General features: G+C 42.2%; 4 protein-coding genes across 9 annotated transcripts; 2 read left to right on the forward strand and 2 right to left on the reverse strand.

The window, feature by feature from the left end:
* Nucleotides 1-346: 346 nt before the first annotated feature.
* On the forward strand, nt 347-4,007 carry slc19a3b (solute carrier family 19 member 3b). Its single transcript, XM_086125608.1, has 8 exons — nt 347-576; nt 667-846; nt 1,068-1,233; nt 1,414-1,729; nt 1,885-2,036; nt 3,126-3,318; nt 3,394-3,535; nt 3,722-4,007. The coding sequence occupies exons 1-8, from the start codon at nt 427-429 to the stop codon at nt 3,878-3,880; spliced, it is 1,458 nt and encodes a 485-aa protein (XP_085981734.1). The 5' UTR covers nt 347-426; the 3' UTR covers nt 3,881-4,007.
* Nucleotides 4,008-5,505: 1,498 nt separating this feature from the next.
* agfg1a (ArfGAP with FG repeats 1a) lies at nt 5,506-18,346 on the reverse strand. 6 transcript variants are annotated; one of them, XM_086126045.1, is made up of 14 exons: nt 18,033-18,346; nt 14,191-14,284; nt 11,021-11,136; nt 10,570-10,735; nt 9,836-9,992; nt 9,406-9,525; nt 9,024-9,099; nt 8,195-8,406; nt 7,560-7,731; nt 7,408-7,478; nt 7,172-7,279; nt 6,918-7,070; nt 6,685-6,782; nt 5,506-6,319 (listed from the first exon to the last, which is right to left on the reverse strand). In XM_086126045.1, exons 1-14 carry the CDS (start codon nt 18,197-18,199, stop codon nt 6,260-6,262), a joined length of 1,770 nt encoding a protein of 589 aa, XP_085982171.1. In that variant the 5' UTR covers nt 18,200-18,346; the 3' UTR covers nt 5,506-6,259. The 6 variants fall into 6 exon arrangements, with proteins under 6 accessions (XP_085982171.1, XP_085982170.1, XP_085982167.1 ...); XM_086126044.1 differs by having other exon boundaries at nt 5,507-6,319; nt 7,172-7,282; XM_086126041.1 differs by lacking the exon at nt 9,024-9,099 and having other exon boundaries at nt 5,507-6,319; nt 8,195-8,410.
* Nucleotides 18,347-18,934: 588 nt separating this feature from the next.
* Nucleotides 18,935-21,805, reverse strand: mrpl44 (mitochondrial ribosomal protein L44). Its single transcript, XM_086126332.1, has 4 exons — nt 21,583-21,805; nt 20,337-20,805; nt 19,786-19,964; nt 18,935-19,702 (listed from the first exon to the last, which is right to left on the reverse strand). Exons 1-4 carry the CDS (start codon nt 21,756-21,758, stop codon nt 19,525-19,527), a joined length of 1,002 nt encoding a protein of 333 aa, XP_085982458.1. The 5' UTR covers nt 21,759-21,805; the 3' UTR covers nt 18,935-19,524.
* LOC147197174 (dynein axonemal assembly factor 1-like) lies at nt 21,732-24,092 on the forward strand. Its single transcript, XM_086126331.1, has 2 exons — nt 21,732-22,882; nt 23,222-24,092. The coding sequence occupies exons 1-2, from the start codon at nt 21,961-21,963 to the stop codon at nt 23,938-23,940; spliced, it is 1,641 nt and encodes a 546-aa protein (XP_085982457.1). The 5' UTR covers nt 21,732-21,960; the 3' UTR covers nt 23,941-24,092.
* The last annotated feature ends 166 nt before the right edge of the window (nt 24,093-24,258 follow it).

Raw genomic sequence — 24,258 nt, forward strand, 5'->3', positions numbered from 1 at the left:
ACGCATGCGCAGTCGGAACTCAGAGCAAAGGGGGTGGGGGGATCACGCCTGAGGTCAGGAAAAAAACCCATTTTTTTGTTGTTTGCAACGATACATTTTATATATAAATAATATTTCATTTCACAACATCATCGTTTTCAATACCATAAAAATATTAATAAAATATTATGCTTTTTGCCTTCACTCCAGAGCAGAGTCTGCACAAATAGCATTCTGTTTCCCAACAGGTGAAAGTCTAAACTCATAAAGCGTGCCACGTGAAACGACACAACTCATTAGATTAGATTATTCCAGCTCGTGGTGGTGACTAACTGAAGTGTCATTATTTTAAGGCACGTATCGGCTTCTGAGGACCAAATCAATCATGCCACATTAGGAAACCCCGCCGGGAAGGAAACCACAGAGGGATTCTATTGAGGAGAAACCATGGGCTGCTGGGTCAAGCTGAAGTCCTCAGATTGGGCTTTCCCGACCGCAGTCTTGTCACTCTATGGTTTTTTTGCCAACTGCAGAATCGCAGAGCCTTTCCTCGCGCCGTACTTAATTGGACCTTATAAGAACATCTCCGAAGAAGTGGTAAACTGATCTCACTCAACAGTATTGCGTGTTACTATACTGAACTACACCAGCATTCATGTTCCTTGTTTGTGCATTGTTTTCCTTTAGGTGACCAACTACCTATTTCCAATATGGACATATTCCTACCTGGCCTTCCTTTTCCCTGTTTTCCTGCTGACTGATTTTCTGCGACATAAGCCGCTCATTGTGATCCAGGCGCTTTTCCTGGTTTCCAACTATGTCCTGCTCTGCTTTGCCCCAGGACTACTTGCCATGGTCTTCCTTGAGGTTTGCACAAAGTGTCATCAAAAAATATTTGACAGAACATGATTGGAAACTTTGTCCCTTACTCAGAGATTCCGCAACCAGGCAGGCAACCCAGAATAATTTGCCCAGAGCTGAAGGGGCCTGGAGAGACAGCTGACATTAGTCCATGAATGCAACTTCTGTGGATTACAGCTCTCACCGGTTTCATTTCAGCCATTTAATAGCAGCTCTTTCTTCTACAGATTCATTATGCTGTCGTGACTGCTACAGAGGTGGCCTACTTTTCCTACATATACAGCGCGATTCCCCATGAGAATTACCAGCGAGCCACCGGTTACCTTCGCAGCGCCATGCTTTTTGGGTACACGTCTGGTGCCGGCCTGGGCCAAGTTCTCATCTCATTGGCAGGTGGTGTTTGAAATCCTGCAACAGAGAACAACAAAAAAGCGTTCGATTCATCACTTTGATGTGTCTTTTCAGCATGCAAAACTACTGTTATATTCACCGCAAAGAGAACTAGGAGAGAAACTAATGAATTATTTGATCATTTGCATCAGGCAGTCTGAAAATATGAATTCTAATCTACAGGGTTGAACTACTTCTACCTCAATGCCATCACTCTGGGCGTTGTAAGCGTGGCTTTTCTCATCTCCTTCTGGTTGCCAATGCCTCAGGGGAGCATGTTCTTCAAAGGGAGAAAGACAGCATCTTTGGGTCGACAGTCCCAGCAGGAGGTGCCTGGGAAAACGGACAGACCCGATGAAACGGCATTGGATGAGGAGGACGCTAGCTCGGGGAAACAGAAGATGGAGTGTGATGACGACGCTGGCTGGTGCAGCAGGAAAAATGTGTTCAGTGCAGGTCATTTACTTTGGCAAAGCTTCAGGGAGTCCTACTCGTCAAGGCATTTTCTTCCGCTCTTTATGCATCTATACTAACCTTACGTGCATGCACATGTGCCATTTGCCACTTTCCACATTGATGGAACATGTTTTACAGTGACTTGGGACTAATTATCATTAATAATAATAATTTCTTGTCTTCATGATCCACATGCAGGCATTTGATCTATTGGTCTTTGTGGTGGGCTCTGGCCACAGCTGGATATACACAAATAGTTAATTACATCCAACTCATGTGGAACCATATTGAGCCATCTGCCTCGTCATCCGTTTACAATGGTGGAGTAGAATCTGCATGCTCTCTCGTTGGTAAGACTTTTTCTTCTTTGTAATGTGTGTGTGTGTGTACTTTTTTCAATCAAACCACATGTTGCCACAGCATCATTAGCTTGCAATGTAGACAGTTGATTGGCTTAACTGGAAAACTTTTTTCCACCATGAATGTGGCCTATAAACTCGTATCTTCCTTCTCACGTATACATTCAGAAATCCTGTGCTGTCAGATTTAATTACGGAAATGACAAGAAAGGCCCGCTAGAACATCTGAACTTTATTTAGGGTTAATCAGGGCAATTTAAATGGTTCCATGTGTGTCCTGACTTTCATTGAACGTGAGTTTGAATGTCACACACTCATGGGTATGAGATGACCATCGCCGCTAATCTTAAATGGTTTCATGGCAGCAGGATGACAGGACTGGGTGACGAATTAGGACAGCGGTGTGTAGTGAAGGTCTGTCTTTGGCACCAAAATATGAGGTGTGGTCAACAGCGTGTCAACAAGAACACAGGACATTTCAGCAGTTTGCGCATCATAAATCAGAACACTTGTAGCAGTATTGCCGGCTCTTCGACAAGAAACAACCCTCGGGCTAATTACAACAACATTCAGCGTAATGGTGAACTGTATTTCGAAACATTCTGTTGAATTTCTTTCAATGCCAGTCGATCAAAATATCTCTCGACAAGAAAAATGTCTGCGGCACAAATTAGGTTGGGGACCGCTCTACTAAAAACAGATCAATGAGGCCTTTGACGAATGAACTTTGACTCGACGTTGATTACATATGCGTCGACTATGAAAACCATTCGTTCTACACAGTGGTGTGCAATAAGGGCCTGCAAGGGCGTCTGCTGTGCCTAAACACTTTGAGAAGCACTGACCTCCATTCACAAATGAAATGAAAATGTTTTCTTTTCATTTCATTTCAATAGTCGATTAGCTTCACTTCATTCTCTTCCAGTAATGTGTGTGATGGGAAAAATACCGGTACATTATAACGTTTATAATATCGGATACACATATACACGCATATAAACATACTGTACATATTTATACAGTATACCATATGCTACCATATTATTCATATCTCCCTTTTCCCCCATTTTTGTGGGGCAGGTGCCGCAGCAGCCTTCTCTGTGGGTTATATCAAGGTGAACTGGTCCGTGTGGGGAGAGCTGGCTTTAGGGTTGTTTTCAGCCATTGGGGCAGGCGCTGTGTTCTTGACAGGACTCACCAGCAATATCTGGGCTTGCTATGCTGGCTACGCCCTATTTAAATCATGCTACATGCTGCTCATCACCATCACAACGTAAGTTCACTGTAGTCACATAGCAGCGTTCTTGAAAACATTTCGATGAAACATGACGGCCGCAGTGCAATTCAGATTTCAGATTGCCGCCAATCTCTCCATGGAGTGCTACGCCCTGACATTCGGGATCAACACATTTGTGGCCCTCTCCCTGCAGACCATTATGACACTTATTTTTGTTGATGGAGCTACATTAGGACTGGACATTGTAACGCAGGTATGGTTGGACACCTAACAAAATCGAAGCAAACTCATGCCTCTAAAATAACACACGTATGGCAACGCAGGAACGTGTGATACTGATGCAAACACAGTGACACCTAGTGGCTAACATGCACAATTGCATACAGAGCCGAAGATGGAACTTCGTTCAGTGCTGTGAAAAAGATCTCTCTCCCTCTAGTTCATCATTTACGGGATCTACCATGCTGTCATCTCCGTGCTGTTTTTGATTCGAGGGACCTACACTGCTTGTACAAAGCGAAGCACTCCAGAACCACCAGATAACCTGCCAAAGGAGAGGAAGGACCCCGTGCAGGTGATCCATGATACGCCTTTCTGATCATGGTCAACCAGCTGTTAAATTGTAATAGTACTTGAATGAGTAGATAATCATACAATATAGCTTCATTTTGAATCAGTGTGCATTCCCCATGTTTACATGCTTACCAATTAAAGATGAAAATCGCCATGGTGGTCGACTGGTTAGCACGCCGGCCTCACAGTGCAGAAGTGCAGGGTTCGATTCCGGCCCCGGCCTTCCTGTGTGAAGTTTGCATTTTCTCCCTGCGCCTGCGTGGGTTTTCTCCGGGTACTCCGGTTTCCTCCCACATTCCAAAAACGTGCATGGCAGGTTAATTTGTGTGATTGTGAGCGCAAATGGTTGTTCGTCTATGTGCGCCTTGCGATTGGATGGCAACCAGTTCAGGCTGTACCGCGCCTACTGCCTGAAGACAGCTGGGATAGGCCCAAGCGCGCCTGCGGCCCTCGTAAGGATAAAGCAGATTTGATAATGGATGGATGTTATTTACCCATTCATGCTATGTTTTGATTGATTTCCCTTTATGATGTTTATATGGTACTGTTTGAGTTCCAGCCATATCGCTCACACAACGTTTTTGCTTTGCTCCCGTAATAAAGACACATTTATCAAGAAATTATTTCACCATTGCAGAAATATCAACACAATTTACCTTCACAGTCACTGTGGTGTCGCGGTTCACTTGCCTGACTTGCATGCAGGTTGCAGGATTCGTTTCCCACTTTTTACTGAGGGGGTGAATGTGAGCACAATCACAATAATCCTGTCAGTGATCAGTGGTTGTCTCGCGACCAGTCAAGGGTGGAATTAGCCTTTCGCCTGAAATCAGATCCATCTTACCATGCATTACAGAGGCACGGGGTCAAGGGAGCGCTTCCCTCTTGGACCGCCACCACGAAATATAATTCCACAATTAGTGTGAAATATGTTGCCTACCTGGAGGTGCTATCAAAAACAGCAACCGAGGGTGGCTGTTTAGTTTTATATTTTTTTGCCTATAATGAATTACCAATATCATATCATTATACAGTTCGCAATCTCATAAATTGTTGAATAACATAATAACGCTGTCATGTTGCTGGATAGTCTTGATACGTGACCTGTAAATCAACATAAGCTAATGTCCTTTGTCCGGACTGTTAATTGACTCACCAAGATATGACTCAAGGCAGGTGCGGGTGTTTCCCCACAACAAATACAAAAAGAAGCATGCACAACAGGAAACAGATTGAGCTCAACCTCACTTTCTATTGCACCTTGTGTTTTAGTCTTATTTTTAACAATGGATTTTAAAAAAATGCTTAATTACATCGCGAAACAAAATCTAAATTGACTAAACCGTTTTTTGAATTAGTAAGATTGCAGTTGACCTTACAATGAAGCAACATGCGCACGTTTTTGGAGCTCACACCTTTGCTGCATTGACTTAGTCAAGTCTATAGTCGTTGAAAGAGGCTATTATTCTCAGGTGAGCCACTGGATTTTGTCAACAGTCAGCTAAAAATGTGTGCTTTTGTTTTGGCAGTTACTTGACAGCAATTACTGTTGTTTTTGCACTGTGTGCCCTTTTTTGGATGGCACGAAGATGAAAAAAAGAAATAAACCCTCCAGACAACAATGATACAGAATTCAACACTATTAGAAATGAATTTTTTTTATATATCTATATACATATATTCATATAAACAGCACAAATATTTTCATACATCAATATAAATCAATGATTTGGTCAATTCTTAAAACTCATTTTAAGATACACATACACGTGTTTGTGTGTGTGTGTATATATATATATATATATATACACATACACACACACAAATTAACTTAAAATTGTCTTTCTAGCCAATGCCAAGTGGTTGATATGCCATCCTGCTGTGGATGACATTGTGAACCAGGCCTCTGTCCTGCAGGCTTAGCCTGGCAGAGAGCATTACACCATTCCTTTCTCCCTTTCCTTATTTGTCAAGAGAACATGCAATATTTGTCCGGTTCACTGAAAAGTATTCTGCACAATTAAACAATATCGATGGCAATACCCATTGGCTTTTACAAGCAATAGTTCCGTTGTAACAAAACTTGATATGCACAAAGAGTGGATTTGCTGAAGGAAACAATGTTCACTGAATTTTAGATTGACTACCCTTGCAAACTCACATTTTCAGCCAGTTTGATGAGCCATTCATGGAGAGGAGGAGATCAACCTCTCCCCCTCTGCACTCACCATCACATTATTTTGTCAGCATACTCAGTGTCATGACTGTAACACCGCAAAATGGTCGATTTGTGGAGTACAAATCTATACACACATTGCGTTTTAATGCTACCTGTGAAATAAAACGATGAAATAGGTGCAAGTGCCATCAATCAACCCTGAAGAGGAGCTAATGTGATGGAACGCTATAAGAAGGGATTCGTTGAAGAGCCTCCTGTTGGAAATTGCGGTGCTGGACCCGCACCCTAAAAAGACAAATGCATAGAAATCAAGGACCAAATGTTGATGCAACAAGTGCAAGTGACTGTGAGGTGTCCACAATTATCCATTACAGTGGTCATGCACTTTTGCCAAGGTCAAGTTTCACAAAATTCATCATTAATAAAAATTTCAAGCACCCTGGAGAAGCCAGGCATTAGATGTGTGCATGACAGTGAAGTAGGAATAAATTATATTTGCATTTTCTTTCTTGTAAAGTCACAACTATCTTAATGCGTTGAGCTGATGCTGACTCTTATGACGTGCTGGTCAAGTTTTATTATTATAACAACAGTATGTGAATAATTGTATTTAGATAAAATGTACTGTAAAACATATTTGTTTTACGAACCAGAAAAGGGTTACTGGAGACCGCCGGTCCAGCAGCCATTGCCTGCCCAAAAGGAGTCAACACTGGCTTGCCCTGGCCAAAGACTGGAAAGCCTCCACCTGCACAAGTACCGGTACATATTACAGTTGTTGGATTCACTTTCTTCATCTGAACCAAATGTAATGTTCATGCACTGTCATTCTTTAGCTTGAGTGGCTCTCAATACACTATTATCCACAAACACAGACACACACCGTTGAGTTGCTGCGGATACGCTGCAGGTTGCGAATAGGGCACCTGGCCAGGAAAAGGCTGCTGAAAGGTTCCACTAAAGCTGGTAGGCAGGTTGTAGGCTGCAGTGTTGCCAAATCCAGCAGGCATACTCATGGAGGCGGTGCCAAATGAAGCTGCAACACAACAGGATACCAGCGGGTTAAATACTGTCATAAATTACAGTAAAACAAGTGAGGCAGAGGCGACGTCACATGTGCTCGGCAAAGTGACTCACCGGCCGCTGCTGCCGCTGCTGCAGCAGTGGCGGCTCTGCTGTTGTTTTGGAATGGGTTGGTCGGCGCGGTTGAAACACCAGCAGCTGCAAAGGGATTATTTGGCTGGGCTGCTATGGAGAAAAATAGACAGGATATATAACAGGTAATCAATGTTGCATAGCAAAACCATTGAAAACAAGAACCTGGAATTACATTGAATATGAAAATGTCTTAAAATGACTGATTGTTTACTCACCCCCAAAAGTTTGATCCATACCAGGTAGTACTTGTTGTGCGGACACTCCAGTCGCTGAACTAAAGGAAACTCTGGCCAAGAAATCATACCGCATATGACTCGGTTGTTAAATGTTGCCAAAATGGGAACTGAGAAGCGGCGTGGTGTCTCACCCCTGTGTGCTGCTGCGGCTGCTGCTGTTGTAAAGACCTGAAGTGGGAGCTGGGGGGCCAAAAACTGTATCAAGTTCAACTAAAGCAGCATAGCGGTCCCCTCCTGTTCCTGGTGCCGGTTGGTTATGAGACAGTGCAGAAACTGAACTCACCCCAGTAGGAATAGCCCCCCCTGGAAGGGAGACACACACAACAAGGGGGCTGAGTTGAGCACAACCAATCAAAGAGATTTCTTTCCATTTCGAAGCTCAAGGCGAAAGGTCTGGAAACACCTGCCACATTTAACGGTAATCTTTGAACAATTGAACCGAATAAATGATCAAACTTTATAAAGGACATATTCCTCCATCACCAAACGTCAACTTTTCCTAATTAAACAGAGTCGTTAAATAAAACCAAGGCTCATCTTTTGAAGCACATCTTGAGGCTGAGGCTTGTTGTGGTTTGGGATTATCACAGCCAAGGAACCAGAGAATAGGTCGTCCTCCTTAAAGTCTAACTGGCTCAGCTATAGCTATAGAATTCATGACTGACTTGCCACTAAATGTATTTTAGGTGTGACGTGCACTTTATTCATACAAGCAACAATCCAAACAACTGAGCTCGATGAAACAGGCTAGGTAGGAAAGGTTTACCTTGCTCTGTTTTGCCAGAGCTAAACACGCTATCCAGGTCAGCGAGGGCTGCGTATTTATCGGCAGGGACACTAGTACTCTGTACGGTGTCCCTGACTGCTCCTGTGGAGTTACTCTGGGAGGACGAACTGAAGGATCCAAAGTCGGCACTACATGATTTGGGGAAGTTGTCAAAATTTGCAAAATTGGCATTTGCTAGTCCCCCTGAAGCACTACCTGCATGAAAGAGAGAGATTGTCGTTGAGTCATGAGGGGACGTGGATTCTTGGTGCTCTGTGACAAGATACAAGAGCGAGAAGATGACGAGTTACGTTGGGGTGGAGTCAGGCACTGGAGAGTGGATTCTTTATTGCATCCTCTGCACTCAGTTACGGGATGTGCAGAACAGCACCTTTTCCAATACGCGTGCTACTCGCAAGTTGAGCGCTAAACTGAAATCAATCGAGAGTGGCAAAGAAAACCAAACGGACAAAAGTACGGTAACATCATCTATCCTCCTGGGCCAGTTCACAACCCTTTTCCGCGGATTTCAACCTGGTCCATATGACCGCCCTTTGATGCAATGTCTGCAGTAGTTCTATACAGGGACAATAATAATAACGCAGACTTATCATCAGTTTCCCACCAGCTAAATTGTAAAATGTCCTTTAAATTTACATACAGAATTTGCAGCTAGAATATACAAATACAAATGCAAGAATCGTCACAAATTGGTCATAAACATATCGATGTTATTCCAAAGGATTCACATGTTTCCTTGCAACCTTTCAAAGACAGGAGGAAAACAGCTGACAACACATAATGAAAGAGGCCAAACCCAATGTGAGACCTATTGAATACAACCTGGAGAGGCAGAGCAGTTGCTAACTCATATGTACTGCAGCTGGATGAGAGGACAGTCAATACTGGCAGCCCCAGAAGCAGCGATTGACAAAGATCAAAAACGGGAATGATGAAAATGAGTCATGGGGCAATGAGCAACGCAAGGTGGAGAAACATACTGTATGTTGCACAAGACGCACACACACAATTAAGAGGTCAAAGCAAATAGAGTGCTGCTGAAAGTCTGGACTCCCGTTCACTACGATGCAAAATTTTGTCTTCAATTAACCTAACGTGCGAGTTTTTGTATGTGACAGAAAGCCAGAGTGCCATAAGAAAAAGGTTGTTTTGCAGTTGGGTATGTGTCCAGGAAAGGAAACTTGATCTACCTGTGCTTGAGGCTGGGAATGAGGCTTGGGGCGCTGAAGGGAAACCACACATAGACCCAGGAGCGCTCACGAATGCATCAAAATTAGCAAAGTCTGCATTTGTGTTGGCATTCCCTGCCGCTGGAGGAGTGGTCACGATGACGTTCACATAGACAGACCAACAAAGACAATGAAAGGAGAATGACATTTAACATAGTAGAGAACATGGATGAGATTGAATAAAACACACACACATAGGATTATGGGATAAATGTGACATAATCAGAGATGGGATGCCATGTGATCTTTCATGCAGAGCAGCATTAAAGCTGAGATGTAAATATGAAATGATTGCAGATCACAAATTGTCATGGTTTTTGGAATGGCATTCCTGCCAAGATGTTTCGACATCAATGCTGTTCTATTGAAGTTACAAATACTATAACCTTACTTGTGTGGCTGTTGAAATGTGCAAAGTTTCCAAAACTGGAGCTGGCGCCTGCACTCATTTTTGGTGGGGCAGCAAAGATGTCACCACCCAGGTCACTGAGGAGGTCAAACTTCTTGTCGTGCTGTTGGTGGGTTTGCCCACGGCTGATGACTGGAGACTGGCAGAGACAACAGACATAATTGTAAACAGGCCTGCCTTACAGAAAGTGGTAAGAGTGTACCTACACTAACCCTTTCGGTAAAACTGCATCAATCCAAGTGTATCATAAAGTGCATCATATATCATCCTTTAGAGAGACGGCAACTCCTGTTTCGATTGCCCCTGATCGAGATGTATTATTTAATAATTTATTATTTTTTGTTGTGTAGAACTAAATTGTTTCATTTTCAGAGTAGTGTCAAATATTCTGTCGTTATCAGGTAGAAAGATAAGGTCACAAAAAAACAAACAAACAAAAAACAAAAAAACTGTCTTCACATCAATAAGATGTTTTTTTATTCATTTGAAAATTGTATGCATTTGAAAAGCTTGTTTTTGTGGTATTTTATTCTGTTTACTGATTGTGCGCATTAAACAGTCAGTCGTGACCTTTATTTTTTCGTTCCCTTTTTATTTGCAAAAGCATCGAAAGGTATTGACATGCATGTGGGTATCGTCACAACCCTAGGGGGGGGGGGGGGGTGACATTTACAAAATCAGCTTGTGTACAGTTGTAGGTATTGAAGGAATCTTACCTGATTGGGTGGGGGGTTCTTGTTGAGATGGAGGGTCAGTGCCGAGTCCCCAAGGAGGGATTTAAGAGGTCTGACCTCTGGAGTGCTGCTTGTGCTGCTGTTTGAGGAGCCAGAAATCGACGCGTGGACGGATGCCACTACCTTGGCTTGCTCAGGTGGAACATACCTGAGGAGCAAAGCACACAATAAAGCAACTACTCGTATTACATTTTCAGATGTAAATGGCATGATTACTGCCACTTTCAGTTTGTGTCATCAGAGGTCACACCACAGCAAATCAAATTGCATGATTTGTTCGGCACAATTTTTACATTGGATGCCCTTTCGCAACTTGCCACTTCTGCCACTACACTTCCAGTCACCTTAACCTTATTCTGACTGCGGTAATTCAGGGGCAAGTCGAACAAGGGTTCCTTATTATGCAATGATTTAATTTCAAGAGGTATCTTACCATCGTTTCTTCTCATATTTTTCTTGAAGGAACTCCTTGACTTTCTGTGGTTCTCTGAAATCTGGTGCTGATGAGGTTTTCCCATCATGAAGGCCTAGCCAGATCTGTCTACATACCTGAAACATACACAATCGAAAACCAATTCATTGTAGACACAGAGTTCAGCGTGGCTTTAACACATTGTGTCATAGGGGACTGTTTAACTGCAGGTACTCAGAAGGCGTCTCTTGGGGGCGTGCCGACCCATGCATATTGAAAAGCTAGGTTTACACTGCAGATCTTAATGCTCAATTCAGATGAGGTGAATTCAGAAATGTGTATGTGTGTGTGTGTGTGTGCATGTGTGCGTGTGTGTAAACGTTCAAACTACATTTTAAAATGTGACCATAGTCTGTATGGTGTGTGTGAACCAAATGCCTCCCCAAAGTGAGCCGAATGTGCTGACGAAGAAACGACGTCCCTCACAAGGTAGTGTTTACCAAAGTAAATATGGTCCAGCGAGAAGGGGCTCATCTTTTTAATCATCTCATATTTATACAGGAGCGTTGCCAGAGGAGTTATCAATAATTTGGGTAATTAAGGCGAGGCTTTTCAAGTGGGATTAAATTAAAATCAAATAGTCAATACTGCTGTGATTGGCTGGCAATCAGTTCAGGGTTTCTCCTGCCTAATGCTCTATGACGGCTGGGATAGGCTCCAGCACACCTGCGACCCTCGTGAGGAGAAGCGGATTAGAAAATGAATAAATAGTCAATACTGCTACTCCAAACAACTTTGCAGATTCACGGGCAATTGCCAATCTACCCATGAAGCACTTCTGTTTTTGGATGATTTACCTGTATAGGTCAGATAAATGTGATCTGACTGATCAGACTGCAGTTGCATTGCAAATATAAATTGGAAAAAAACAAACCAAAGTGACCCAGGCCGAATTAAAAAAAAAAAATCTGAATTGAGCCACTCAGATTATCATAAAAAAACTGGTACAGGGTACATCTGGGCAAAAAAAAAAAAAATCCCATCTGAGTTGCATTTGCCTGCAGTGTGAACCTAGACGAAGTGACTATTATACTATATGTCTGTGAGAGTGGACCCTAAATTTCCACCCCAGTGCCATGTGTAAACTTTACTGCAGTGATTCCCAACCTTTTTTGAGCAAAGGCACATTTTTGAAGTTCAAAAAAAAAAAAAAAAAAATTGCCACGCCACTGAACAAATTTGTCACAAAATGAGGATATATTTGTCAATTTCATACTTGTTGCCATCTAATAGAAGATCATTTATTTGTTCTTCGTCACTATAAGTTGCTGACATAGATAGATTATTTGTTATGAAATAAATAATTTTCTCACCAATTTGATAAGTTCCCGCGGCACACCGTTAGAGCTCTCACGGCACACTAATGTGCCCGGGCACACCAGTTGGGAATCACTGATTTACTGGACATGATAACCACAGTTTCTCCTCCCATGACTCGGTAAAGATCCAGAGCCTCTTCCAATCAACAGTAGGAGTCATGGCCAAAAGGTAAGCAGAGTTGCATTGAGTTTCACTGGAAAACAGGCTCACATTAGTTTTCACTTCTGATAAGTGGCATATGATCGCTCGGTGAAGTTGGCAGGCATTTGTGATTGGCAATGTATCCACTGCATGCGCCGCAATCACGGACAAGTGCAATTTGATGGCTTGGTGATGAAGTGCCATCTCCGCGAGGTAGAATAAAAGCAACGCCGTCATTGTGGAAGCCGGCCGGTGTGTGCATCACAGTCACGTTTTTAGATTGTGGGCTAAATATGCAGCTCACAGGCATGCACATGGGCACACCACTGCAATCAATGCCAAGTGTCTCTATGGACAGACAGAAGGCCACTTGAAGGCTGTCGTATTTATAAAACAGCTCTGGAGGATTTATGACTGCTTTAACCTTGAGTCTGCTGCTTTGCTAGAGCTTTAAATAGACGCTGCCTCCCAAGAGACAATGCTGTATTTTATACTTGCTGTTCCTGAAATTTCTGCTGAATAAATGATGTAGTTTAGCCTGTCCGGTATATCAGTAATCTGAATATGAGTGACGGTAAGAGATTCAAATTATTTACTGAAAGTGCACAATCAATGTACACTTGGGGTGCAACGGTGCCACAATGCCAAGCGTACCCATATTTGGAAGCGCTGACATAAACACGGAGACAGTGGCCACTGTTTTGGACGAGAAGTAGACCACAACTTGACAAGTTGTATCTTTCATTGCTGCAAAAGAAAACTCCAGCTCAGCTCATTTTGAGGAGGAGAAAGTGGAGACAAGCAGCAGAAAACAGAATGGATGCATCCTTTACTAATAGCTTGGTGAGAACTTGGAGAGTTTAATTTAATTTGACTATATTCTTTAATATACCTCAAGCTTTAAGGCCCTATTTCGGGCTAGCAGGGAGCAGTGCCTTCTTCAACAAGTTGATATATGTCATCAGTCTTGTGGACCAAAGCTCACGTCATTCTGCTAAGTGCAGTGTGAATAGGGCGAAAGGTGTTTGTGCAGAAATCTGTTTTGTGCAATGCCAATTTGAAAGAATGTGATGTTTTTAAAAGGAATGGAATCCCCCCCCCCCCCCCAAACAATTCCTCCATAAATCCAAAAAGTATTATAACTATGGGCGGCCCGGTAGTCCAGTGGTTAGCACGTCGGCTTCACAGTGCAGAGGTACCGGGTTCGATTCCAGCTCCGGCCTCCCTGTGTGGAGTTTGTGTGTTCTCCCCGGGCCTGCGTGGGTTTTCTCCGGGTGCTCCGGTTTCCTCCCACATTCCAAAAACATGCATGTCAGGCTGATTGGACGCTCTAAATTGTCCCTAGGTGTGAGTGTGGGCGTGGATGGTTGTTCGTCTCTGTGTGCCCTGCGATTGGCTGGCAACTGATTCAGGGTGTCCCCCGCCTACTGCCCGGAGATGGCTGGGATAGGCTCCAGCACCCCCCGCGACCCTAGTGAGGATCAAGCGGTTCGGAAAATGGATGGATGGATATTATAACTATGCACAACTTATAGAAAGGAATTTTGTTTGAGAACTCAGGTCGGTTTTCAAAATTCAATGGCATCTCTTAATTTAACTTTCACCACTTGATCAGAAAGGCATGGCAACTTCTTCTTTTTTCTCTCTCTCTCTTTGACAGCCAAAACTACCTCATTGCCGTTTTTCTGTAGAAATTCTATTTCCTGTTGTGTGAAGGTTGTCATGGAAATGGACTTGACTCTGTTGGGTGGATTCAGTCCTCGTCTGTGGAATATAAAAAAAAAAAAGAAAAAAAGAAGAAGAAAAATAGCACATGTCAATTTTATTGAATGACTGTACAGTTTTTCCAAAATAATATATACTGTTGGTCTATACACTAGCAAAATACGTATACAAGGAGGAGTCGAATCAGTGAATTACACACCCGTTAAATACTGTTCTCTCAACTGTTGATTTCCACCCATGAAATGAGCCGTTCATTATTATGAGGGGGGTTGCTTGTTCCCCTTTTTTGACACATAAAAATCCTATCAGTATGATGCTTGGCAAAACAGATTTGCAGCTTGTATTCATGTAAATCTAACGACGGTACAGTGGTAATACTTGGGTCAAGTGGTGTGACTTGATGCCGAGTACAAATTTCCGGAAAGAGCAAAGGAGACATTGTGAGTAGAGTTCCTCAAGGGAAAGTCTCCACCTTCATGAGGAATGTGTTTACATAATGGATTACAGCTCCACCCATTGAGCAACCACAATTATTGGGGTAGAAACTGAGGAAGGTATTGGTGCCTTTGTAATATGTTTTAACACATAAACAACATTCCCAAAATATGGGTCACTTCATCAAAAACAGAGCTTTGACACACAGCAATGTTTCATCTTGTGTAATATTGCGGGTACCCACAGCGGCTCCTCTCTCTCCTGTGTTTGCACTGTGGTTGAGAGGAAAGAAATGTCATCTGTGCTGTCTGTTGCACATTCATTTGACAAGAAAGTTGACTTGACTTGATATTTAGAGCAATAGAAGACTCATAAAACCAGCATTCGGCCACCACTAGGGGGCTAAAAGTGAGTTATGCTCGTGTAGTCACTTAAAGTTAGAGTATATGTTGGGACGGCAGACAAAAAAAATAATAATCAAGTTGGCGCATGCACAATGCCAACTTCTTTGCAAGTCTGAGCGCGAAAGCAAGATATCTCTACCACTTCCTGTTTTCACATGCACATCACATGCTGGTGACACCGCAGAAAACTATTCAGCCCCCTCGAACTACAATCAGATTAGGCGTCATACAGTCAGTGGACAGACAGTGTGTGCATGCCTTCTGACACTCAAGATGTTAGAATTCAAATTTATGTTTCCTTACCCAATTTGTGCTGAGCTTTCATTGACCGTTTACTGTGCACTCTATTTGTATGACTTTTAGTAATGTTAAAACGTTACTTAAAAAAGTGCCTGAAAAATTCATTAAAAGATTGAAGTTGGCAAGAATTGGAACCTGATGATGAATCAAAACACATCAAACAATCCATGCCAAGCCACTGACCACATTCTTTACACTCAATCCATTTGCCTGCCCATCCCTTTTAACTGTTATCTTTATTTTAAACATTCAATGGTGAGCATAATTCAAATGCATTTTAAAAATGCTTTTTTTTGTAAAGTTAATCGACCAGATGACTATGGCCCTTCAAACATCGGCCCAAATAATCAAATAACCAATATTTACCAATTGTTTTTACCTCTAACCATTTGCAGCAGTTCTCATGATTTATTACACATACATTTAAACCACAGCCTTGTATCCTTCAATATAAATAACATTTTTTGATAAGGTCATTCTCTGCATCTGTCATTCAAAACAAAGTAAATATTCATTCATTAAAACAAAAAAGGTAATTTTATGCATCATACTTTTTAACGATTAAATCTGCCGATTATTCTATTTTTTTTTTCTGCCAAAAATCAGCATCATGTTTACAGGAACCTTTTTTTTTAAACCAACAACATCAACTCCGTTTCCATGTGCACAGAATCTCCATAGATTCTGGGACACATGGGTCAGTGATGGTTGGAAGAGGAATGAGTGCAAATATTTCAGTCTGTTCTTTGAATTGCAGAGTTTCACTATCCACCTTTATTTCTCCATTTTCATATTATACAACTTCAAACTGCTGGAAAGGTTTCACCAATTACGCACTTTGCACACTGCCCCAAAATGAAAGGGGGGAAAAAACTGCAGTAAAAGTCTTGTGTGCTGCTCTCTGTGCACATACACTATTTTAATAGAGCTGAATACCTAATGAAGTTTTCTCATTCACATATGTTCTGTTTTTGCTGTCGGACAATGGTGAAAGTATGAAAGTGGCCAAGGAAGACTACCTGTTATCAGTTGCTGCAGCGACTGATGATTGTCGCTGCAGCTCTTCTGAAACCAGACATGTATTTCATCTCACCGTGCATAGCCAAAAGTGACAGCACACCCGCTACAGCTCTCTGTCACTCAATAGAAGAGACAGAGAGAGGGAGAAAAAAAAACCTGCCACTCAATATAAAGCACTACAGCAACAAACTTTAACTGGAAGCCGCTAGCTTTGGCGCTTCTTTGGAGAAAAGAAATCCTTTCTTGGGAGGGAAAGGTCAGTAATGCTTAACAGTGGAAACACTGCAGCAGAACTGTTATGAGGGAATATGCATTTTCTTGGTAACTGTGGTATTTTCTAAACAGATTAAACACAAATCATGACACGAGGAACGTCCTATCTGGTCGCAACACTCTGGTCACTGTGGTAATGTTTAAACGTGCCTTCAAAATAAGATATAGTGCAAATAAAAAGTGCATGAATAATACGGGCTTGATGCGTGAGAATTTCCCGTTGAGATGAATCCTTATTTTAGGTAGGACTCTTGATACTGTCTATTACATGTAGCTTTCTTTTTCTTGAAAGTCGTAGACTCCTCTTCTGTCTCCTGGCTGGGCCTTTTCCCCTTGCCAAAACAAGACCAAGACCTTCATTTTAACTCATTTTGCTAGCTCCGGGGTTTCCTTTTTGCGGTAACCTATCACGTGACCGAGAAGCGCGCCTTGAGTGACATCCTGTAGACGGATGTAACAGAGAATCTGGCAATTTCTTCAACGAAAAACATCTTTCAGATTCCGAAATGAATAAAACGGAAGTAATGCAAGTTATTTATCCCTTCTGTGCGGTACCAAATGACCCACAGACGGTACTGGTTGCCCTGGCCCGGTGGTTGGGGACCACTGCTCTAGTGGAACTAGTGTTCCCTACCCCTGGGCTCGGGGCAGAGATGAAGCAGAAAAGCGAAAACAAACAATTTATCTGTTTGGCCCCTTTTACTTTTATTTCTCATTTTCCATGACTGGTAGAAGATTGATCAAATTTCCAGTAATGGTAATTATTTTCGGGAAGTTTAGAATCCCAGCATCCTGAGTACCATGTGCTATCTCAATACCCGTCGGAGAACGTTTACTAATCCCAAATCCCAGGCTACAGATGCTTGATTACACAACTGCACTGTCAAACTTAAACTAAGACACACTCTGTATTCATATTACTGTCAAAACACCCAAAAGGATTGATTAGTGTGGTCAAGGTTGTATCCTATTATACGTACGTATACTAGGTACTACATTTGGCAAACGCGGTTGGGTAGGTTTGACAAGCAACCGGTCGTGGTGCCAGGCGCAGAGTGTGTTGACTTAGCTGGTGTAAATGTCAGTTCGTTCACCCGGCTGCCATGATAGGCCTAAGTCAAACACCAAAGTGAAGCAAGACGCCTCTCAGTCTGACCACCATTGAAAATGTGATGTCAAAAAGTACATATTTAAACTCTCGGCAACACCAACGATGCTCGAGCAGCCGTCGTTAGCCAGTAGCGGGTAGGCTAACCGCTCGTAGTAACCATATGTCGGGTTAAATCTAACATTATGATGGGTGGTGAGCACGCCATCTCCATGCGACTATGAGGTCGGGCGGCTTGGGAACTCACAGGATGCCGGAGCAGGAGGTACACACGAAGGAGCCCACCGTCATGTTGGCGTAGGTCGGGCCGCGCTGGTCACAGTCAAAGCACTTTCTGTTAGCAGGCAAACTCGTCATTTCCCTCAGCATCTTCAGGTGTTTCTCTTCTTGCTTTCGTTTCGCACTCGCCGCCATGATTATATCTACACAACGCGAATCGACTAAAGAGAAATATTTGATGACCTGATGGGAGTCTAAAGGGGTGCGCTTTATAAAGGTTGGCAACTCGTTGAGCAGGGAGGGAGGGAAAGGTAGGTGGCTCAGTTGACAGGGCTGCCTGGCGACTCCTCTTGGAGTTTTGATGGTGCGTTTAATGTATGCTGGGAAGTTACGTTACGCTCGGCAACACAGTGGGGCGCTGACATCCACGACATATTTGCTTGTAAAAGTCGATTGTCAAGATTTGTGGCGTCATCAGTACGTCTGTTCTTAGTTTTAACATCGTGGTCGTCAGTATACTTTTCGAAATGTTGACATTGTTTTGTTCAATGTTGGTGTGGTTTCCCACAACAAACTGAAATAGTTTTAATTTTTAACACATAACTTCGACATTTCATGTCATTAAAATGACAAAACGATTTGGTCCGTCTTCTGGTGAACCTGTTGGTTGAACAGAGCGGAAGGCGGTTTAGAAATATCAGAGGTTGCAGAACGCAGCATGAGAAATCAAAGCAGTTATCTGTAGTACAGTACCGCCATAAACTTCCGCATTCGTTGACAACGTTATCTATCCATCTCCATCTCTCTCTATTTATATATATATATACACACACCCCTCATTTCTAACATGAATCAAATAAAACTACCATGTGCACCCATAAACGCCATGGGAATGTATTCCTTATGAATGTTTCTGCTGAAAAAAGAACATAAATTTAAATTGCATTTAATTGAATTCAATATTTGGGTAAAGAACCAAGTAGTTTTAGTGCCAGCCAACACTTGCATGTCCAAAAGTACCTTTTTGCAATTTCATAATGAAACGCACTTTCAAATTACTTGCATGTGTAACATTAGCGTAATATCATGGCACGCAATAAAAATAGACAATAGTACTGTGTACAAGTACAGATTGCATACTTTGTGCATCGAGACGACAAAGTTGTGATGATCTTAATCACTTAAAGTAGACGTATATCCCACCTGATTTTTTTTTTCAATTCTAAGTGAACAGATAACAGACTATAATTGGAAATTATATAGTTACACTGGATATTCAATGTAAAGACAAGGCAGTTTTGTAACATTGATTGTTTTTCTGTAAGTCACCCAGGGCAGGTAATATATTTTTATACATGTATTCTAAAAGCGAATAGAAAACCTGCAACTTACATGTATTTGTTTAGATAGACATTTTAAGACCACAAAACAGACAATGATCTCAATAAGCACATTATTTTGCTGACAATAAGTTGGGAAGTTGTTCTTCAGCTACAAGTAGCAAGCCAAGTGTTCTTGTCTTATGAATTGCTGCTGACTGTTTGAAGTAAAGGATGCTCATGCTGTGGTTGTGGACTAAAGTCGAAGGGTTTGCGGTCCTCAGTGTAGCCATAGAGTTTTCGCAGGGCCACACGAGCTGCCTCCTCCTCCGCTGCAATATGTGTCTCACCTGGACCCTGGGCCAGGAACTTTTTATCACTGGATGTATACAATGAAGGAAACAGAATATTTATTATAAAAGACAAATGAAATACAATTTATGTCAATAGACATACACATACCAGTACAAACCAACAAAGTAGAGCGGCAGAACAGTGCTGGACCCAGCAGACCTGATGAGGCGGGGCTCTGGTGGGGGAACATTCCTCTTACCGAGTTCCTCCACCAGAAGGCCCATTGGATTGACCACTGTCCACATATCAAAAAGGTCTTTTCCTATTAGCTGGGAAACTAGGAAATCCTGAGGTTGAGAAGATGCAGAAAGAAGGGAAATGTATTTAATCCTTTGTTTTCAAACAGACAACAAAGCTAAACAAAGATCCCTTATGTCATTAGGGCTGGGCGATATGACTGAAAAGTATATCACAATCTAATACATGCACGCTTTTTCGTCATTGGTTTGGCTGCTGGTTCATCTTTGGATAGAATGGTTCTTCTTCGTTGGAATAGTGTATCCCACTTCATGCTTGGATTTGCTTTCTGATACTTTTTTTTTAATCGAAAGCATTTTCTACTGATATCGAACTAACTGATGTCAATCGCAATTCATATTTATATTGAATTATCGCCCAGCCCGAGACCTCATTATGTAAAATGATTGATCAACTCTCACCCTGAGGAAGTATCCTGTGCGTTCTGTTCCACTGCTGTCATGTAGTGCTCCAATCACTGCCATGAATGTAGAATGAAGTACATTGTCCGGGACAGGGAATTGTAAACTCATAGTTAGATCCTCAATACCAAGATTTTGTGCTACATTGCTCACTAGGGTTACGCTCGTGAGGTATCTCACGACACTTTCCACCCCTTGTGTTGGCAAGCTGGGAAAGCTAGCCCTGCACCAATCAGTAAGGAAGCTTTTTGTGAAGGCATCTCCCTGTGCACTCAACTCAATATTATCATGCAGAGCAAGAGCTGTGACTTCAGAGTCCATGCCCAGCTCTTGTCTCCTTTTCAGCTCCGCCTGCAGGTAACAGGGATTTATGAAAGCTGTTTTCAGTCGCTCCAGGGAGAAGTTTTCATGGAGGCGGGTACTGAAAGCCTGAACTTCAGCATGGTAATCCCAATTAGGCTTTTGATATCTGAAATAAATCACATGTGTAGCTGATTAGTGTTGTATTTTGAAAACAATCAATCACTACATTTTTGGGTGGAATTGACATGAGGTTTAAAAGAAGAAAATTAGTCTGGAATTGAAATTAAATATGGGTTACATTTACACTAACGATGCAAATGAAGCACACTTCAATTAGAAGCAGTAAGTGACCCAATACAAGACCAAACAAATGTATAAAAATGTGTAAATATAATTCTGTTTGATTGTCCTTGTCAGTGTGACCTTTAAATGTTATAGTTAGTTTAGTATACGTTGCATGATGCTGTGCAGTGTTTACAATAATTAACTCCATGGATCCCAATATGAAGGGCAAACATCTCATAGTATGACGCAGGGCAGCTGTACAATGCAGCAAAGTGCAAACTACAGTCACAACAAATAATCGATGACGTCATCATCCGAATGGGCCGCTCCAAAACACTCATTCGTGCGTTCGTTCAGATAGTTTTTGCATTGACGCTCAATGACTCGGATATATTCGACCTAAATTCAAGATGTCCAGCACAGAACTTGAACTTCAATGGAAGTGAATGGGCATCAGCATTGCTGACTGTTTCCCATTAGCTCAGTTTGCAGGGTTAGTGAGTAACAAGATTGCATGTTCACGGCCAGTGATAATTATTCCACATTGCAATACAAAGTTTTACACGTTAAATAAATATGCAGCAATTAACTAATCTCAATTATTCATGGCTCTTGAGGCGATCTCGAACGAAGTTGTTTTCGCCGACGTTAGCCTCACCTTGGTTTCGGAAGTGGAGGACCTTCAAGCTTTAGCTTTTTTGCCATTAGATGTGTATAGGCCTTCATCCAACGCTTAATCCCTCGAACCTGCGTGACTGTGACATTCCAACTCAAATGTTGGCAGTATGTCCCAAACGTCAACGCGCCTCGATTAAGAATAATCCCCGACGCCATGCTTACTACTTTGATAGACGGTACGTCAGCTAAACAAGTCCGACCAGAAACAGGTGACAACGGCCTCTTCTCAGAGAGTTACCATAGGAACAAAACATCAACGAACACATTTAGTTTTTTGGTGATTGAACGAACTCCAGCCAGCTAAGGATTTCTTTTGGACCGCGACACTTAAACACAAAGCGCAGACACCTTTGGCACAATGTTGCTTACCGAGGGTGGTGAACCAAAACATGATAGTACGTCAACAACCATTCAAATGGGAGTTGAAGACGGGGAAACATCTGCTCAAGTTGCCGCGATACAGGACGGACGTGGAGAAAAGAAAGAACACGGAAAGACTTCAGGGCCGCGGATGACCAAGACATTTTTAAAAGACCACTGTAAGCAGTACAAACTCTACTCAACACCATGCCTGAATGACACCTTGTATCTGCATTTTAAAGGTTTCGACAGCATTGAAAATTTGGAGGAGTACACAGGACTGAAGTGTCTTTGGCTAGAAAGCAATGGGCTGCAACAGATTGGTAACCTGAATGCACAGGTTGACCTTCGCTGTCTGTTTCTTCAGCAGAACCTTATCCGCAAGCTGGAAAATCTTGAGCCTCTAAAAAGCCTGTGCACTCTAAATGTCTCCAATAACTACATACAGACCATTGAGAACATTTCTTGCCTTCCTCAACTTACTACTCTGCAGATTGCCCATAACAAGCTGGAGGGAATTGGGGACATAGAGCATTTGATTCAGTGTCTATCCATAAGTGTGCTGGATCTGTCTCACAACCTATTAACTGATCCTGGTATTCTTGCTGTGCTTGAAGCCATGCCTGAACTGCGAGTCCTTAACTTGATGGGCAATGAAGTCATGAAAAAAATCCCCAACTACAGAAAAACACTGATTGTGCGCCTGAAGCAGCTTACCTTCCTCGATGACAGGCCTGTATTCCCCAAAGACAAGGCGTGTGCAGAGGCTTGGGCACTTGGTGGAATTGAGGAGGAACGCAAGGAGGCAGAGCAATGGAACACACGAGAAAGGAGAAAAATTCAGGAAGGCTTGGATGCTTTGGCAATGATCCGAAAGAAAGCCCAGGAGAAACAACACATGAAAATGGACGTTGAGAGAGGTTGGCGAGTTCGATAATCATACATGTTGATTTGCATTTTTCCATCTTTCCAAAGGGCACAAAAATCATGAGTTTCTATGGCTTTTTACTTGCCAACTCTTACACTTATTTTCTAAAAAAACAAATCCTGAGCATATAGTAGATTGATTTTGCCTATGGTCCTAATTAGCTAATACATTATTAAATTGTTAAAAGTCAGTTTACAAGATGACACATCTTTGTAAAAGTAAATCAATTACATATTTATAATTACAGTATTTTACCTCCTTGGAGAGGCTGATGAAAAATGATGTGTTTTAATATACTCATGAAGATGTTTCCCATTTTGATCAATTTCAGGTGAAACCGAGCCTTTAATCAACCCAGAGGCTTCTTACGAGGAACCACCTGTAGAGAAAATCCAAGTATTTGTTCAAGACACTTTGGATGCGCGTGAGGAGCTGATACAAAACAAAACAAAACAGTTGCCCCACGAAAAGGTTCCCAACAAATATTTTGAAGCAAAGAAATATGGAAAGGAATTATACAAGCAAGCACCTGAGGACAATAACAGGGAAGAACCAGAGAGAGTGACCCTAAGCAATGACGCAGGGCGAGAAGTGAACATTCCACATCAACTACTTCCTGTTGTAAGAGTGACTTCCCCAGAATTATCCCATAGTCCTGGCCTACACTTGACCGAACTGGTGGATGCAGAGCAGTTGGAAACCATTCCACTAACAGGTCCACTTCTTGTGGATGATCTGCCTGACCTGGAAGATGTGGAGCCAGAGAATGTCTCAGAAATGGTTTCCAATTTGATGGCGAGACCAAGAATAGAAGTCATTACAGGGGACGACCTGAATGACGAGGGTCATTCAGTCAGAAAAGTTACCCCTTTTCGTGCAGAAAATCCAGTGTGCCCAAGTGTCTGCAAATTAACCAAAGATCCTGATTCATCATTAATCTATCCCGAAGATAGGGACGCTCCTAACCCAGATGCAAAATTCCAAACAAGCGAACTGTCCTTAAAACCACATTGCCTGATTGAGGAGCTTCAAAATGAAGGTGGTCTCTGATTGAGGACACAGTCTGACTGATTCTCCTGTTTAGGTTGGTGTGTAGGATGCTCAATTCTGCGGCTAAAGACACGTGGACAAGTGTTGGTACCACTCTGTTAATGAAAGAAAAGCCCACAGTAGTCAGAAATATCCTGGAGCTTCCAAAAGTAATTAAGAAATGTGAATTGAAAGAATTAACCAATAAAAATCAGCTTTGATATTGTGGTTCAACTGTATTATTTTAATTACTGAACTCATCAAGCAGGCCTTGACAAAAATAGTGGTACTTCATATTCTGTTCACAACCCTTTGAAGCAATCACTGCATTCAAATGTT

The sequence above is a fragment of the Hippocampus guttulatus genome, chromosome 12 (assembly GCF_054856545.1).
Source record: "Hippocampus guttulatus isolate MCC_2025c chromosome 12, RoL_Hgut_1.0, whole genome shotgun sequence".
NCBI lineage: Eukaryota > Metazoa > Chordata > Actinopteri > Syngnathiformes > Syngnathidae > Hippocampus > Hippocampus guttulatus.

Coding starts and splice junctions, on each gene's coding strand:
- mrpl44 (XM_086126332.1), bottom strand. CDS start 21,758: ATGGCGTCGGGGATTATTCTTAATCGAGGCGCGTTGACGTTTGGGACA. Junction 20,806..21,582: donor CCTCCACTTCCGAAACCAAG/GTGAGGCTAACG, acceptor GATTTATTTCAG/ATATCAAAAGCCTAATTGGG. Junction 19,965..20,336: donor GCACAGGATACTTCCTCAGG/GTGAGAGTTGAT, acceptor TCTCAACCTCAG/GATTTCCTAGTTTCCCAGCT.
- slc19a3b (XM_086125608.1), top strand. CDS start 427: ATGGGCTGCTGGGTCAAGCTGAAGTCCTCAGATTGGGCTTTCCCGACC. Junction 847..1,067: donor TTGCCATGGTCTTCCTTGAG/GTTTGCACAAAG, acceptor TTTCTTCTACAG/ATTCATTATGCTGTCGTGAC. Junction 2,037..3,125: donor ATCTGCATGCTCTCTCGTTG/GTAAGACTTTTT, acceptor TTTGTGGGGCAG/GTGCCGCAGCAGCCTTCTCT.
- LOC147197174 (XM_086126331.1), top strand. CDS start 21,961: ATGTTGCTTACCGAGGGTGGTGAACCAAAACATGATAGTACGTCAACA. Junction 22,883..23,221: donor GAAAATGGACGTTGAGAGAG/GTTGGCGAGTTC, acceptor GATCAATTTCAG/GTGAAACCGAGCCTTTAATC.
- agfg1a (XM_086126044.1), bottom strand. CDS start 18,199: ATGGCGGCGAGTGCGAAACGAAAGCAAGAAGAGAAACACCTGAAGATG. Junction 10,736..11,020: donor AAATATGAGAAGAAACGATG/GTAAGATACCTC, acceptor TTTGCTCCTCAG/GTATGTTCCACCTGAGCAAG. Junction 7,283..7,407: donor TATGGATCAAACTTTTGGGG/GTGAGTAAACAA, acceptor TTTTCTCCATAG/CAGCCCAGCCAAATAATCCC.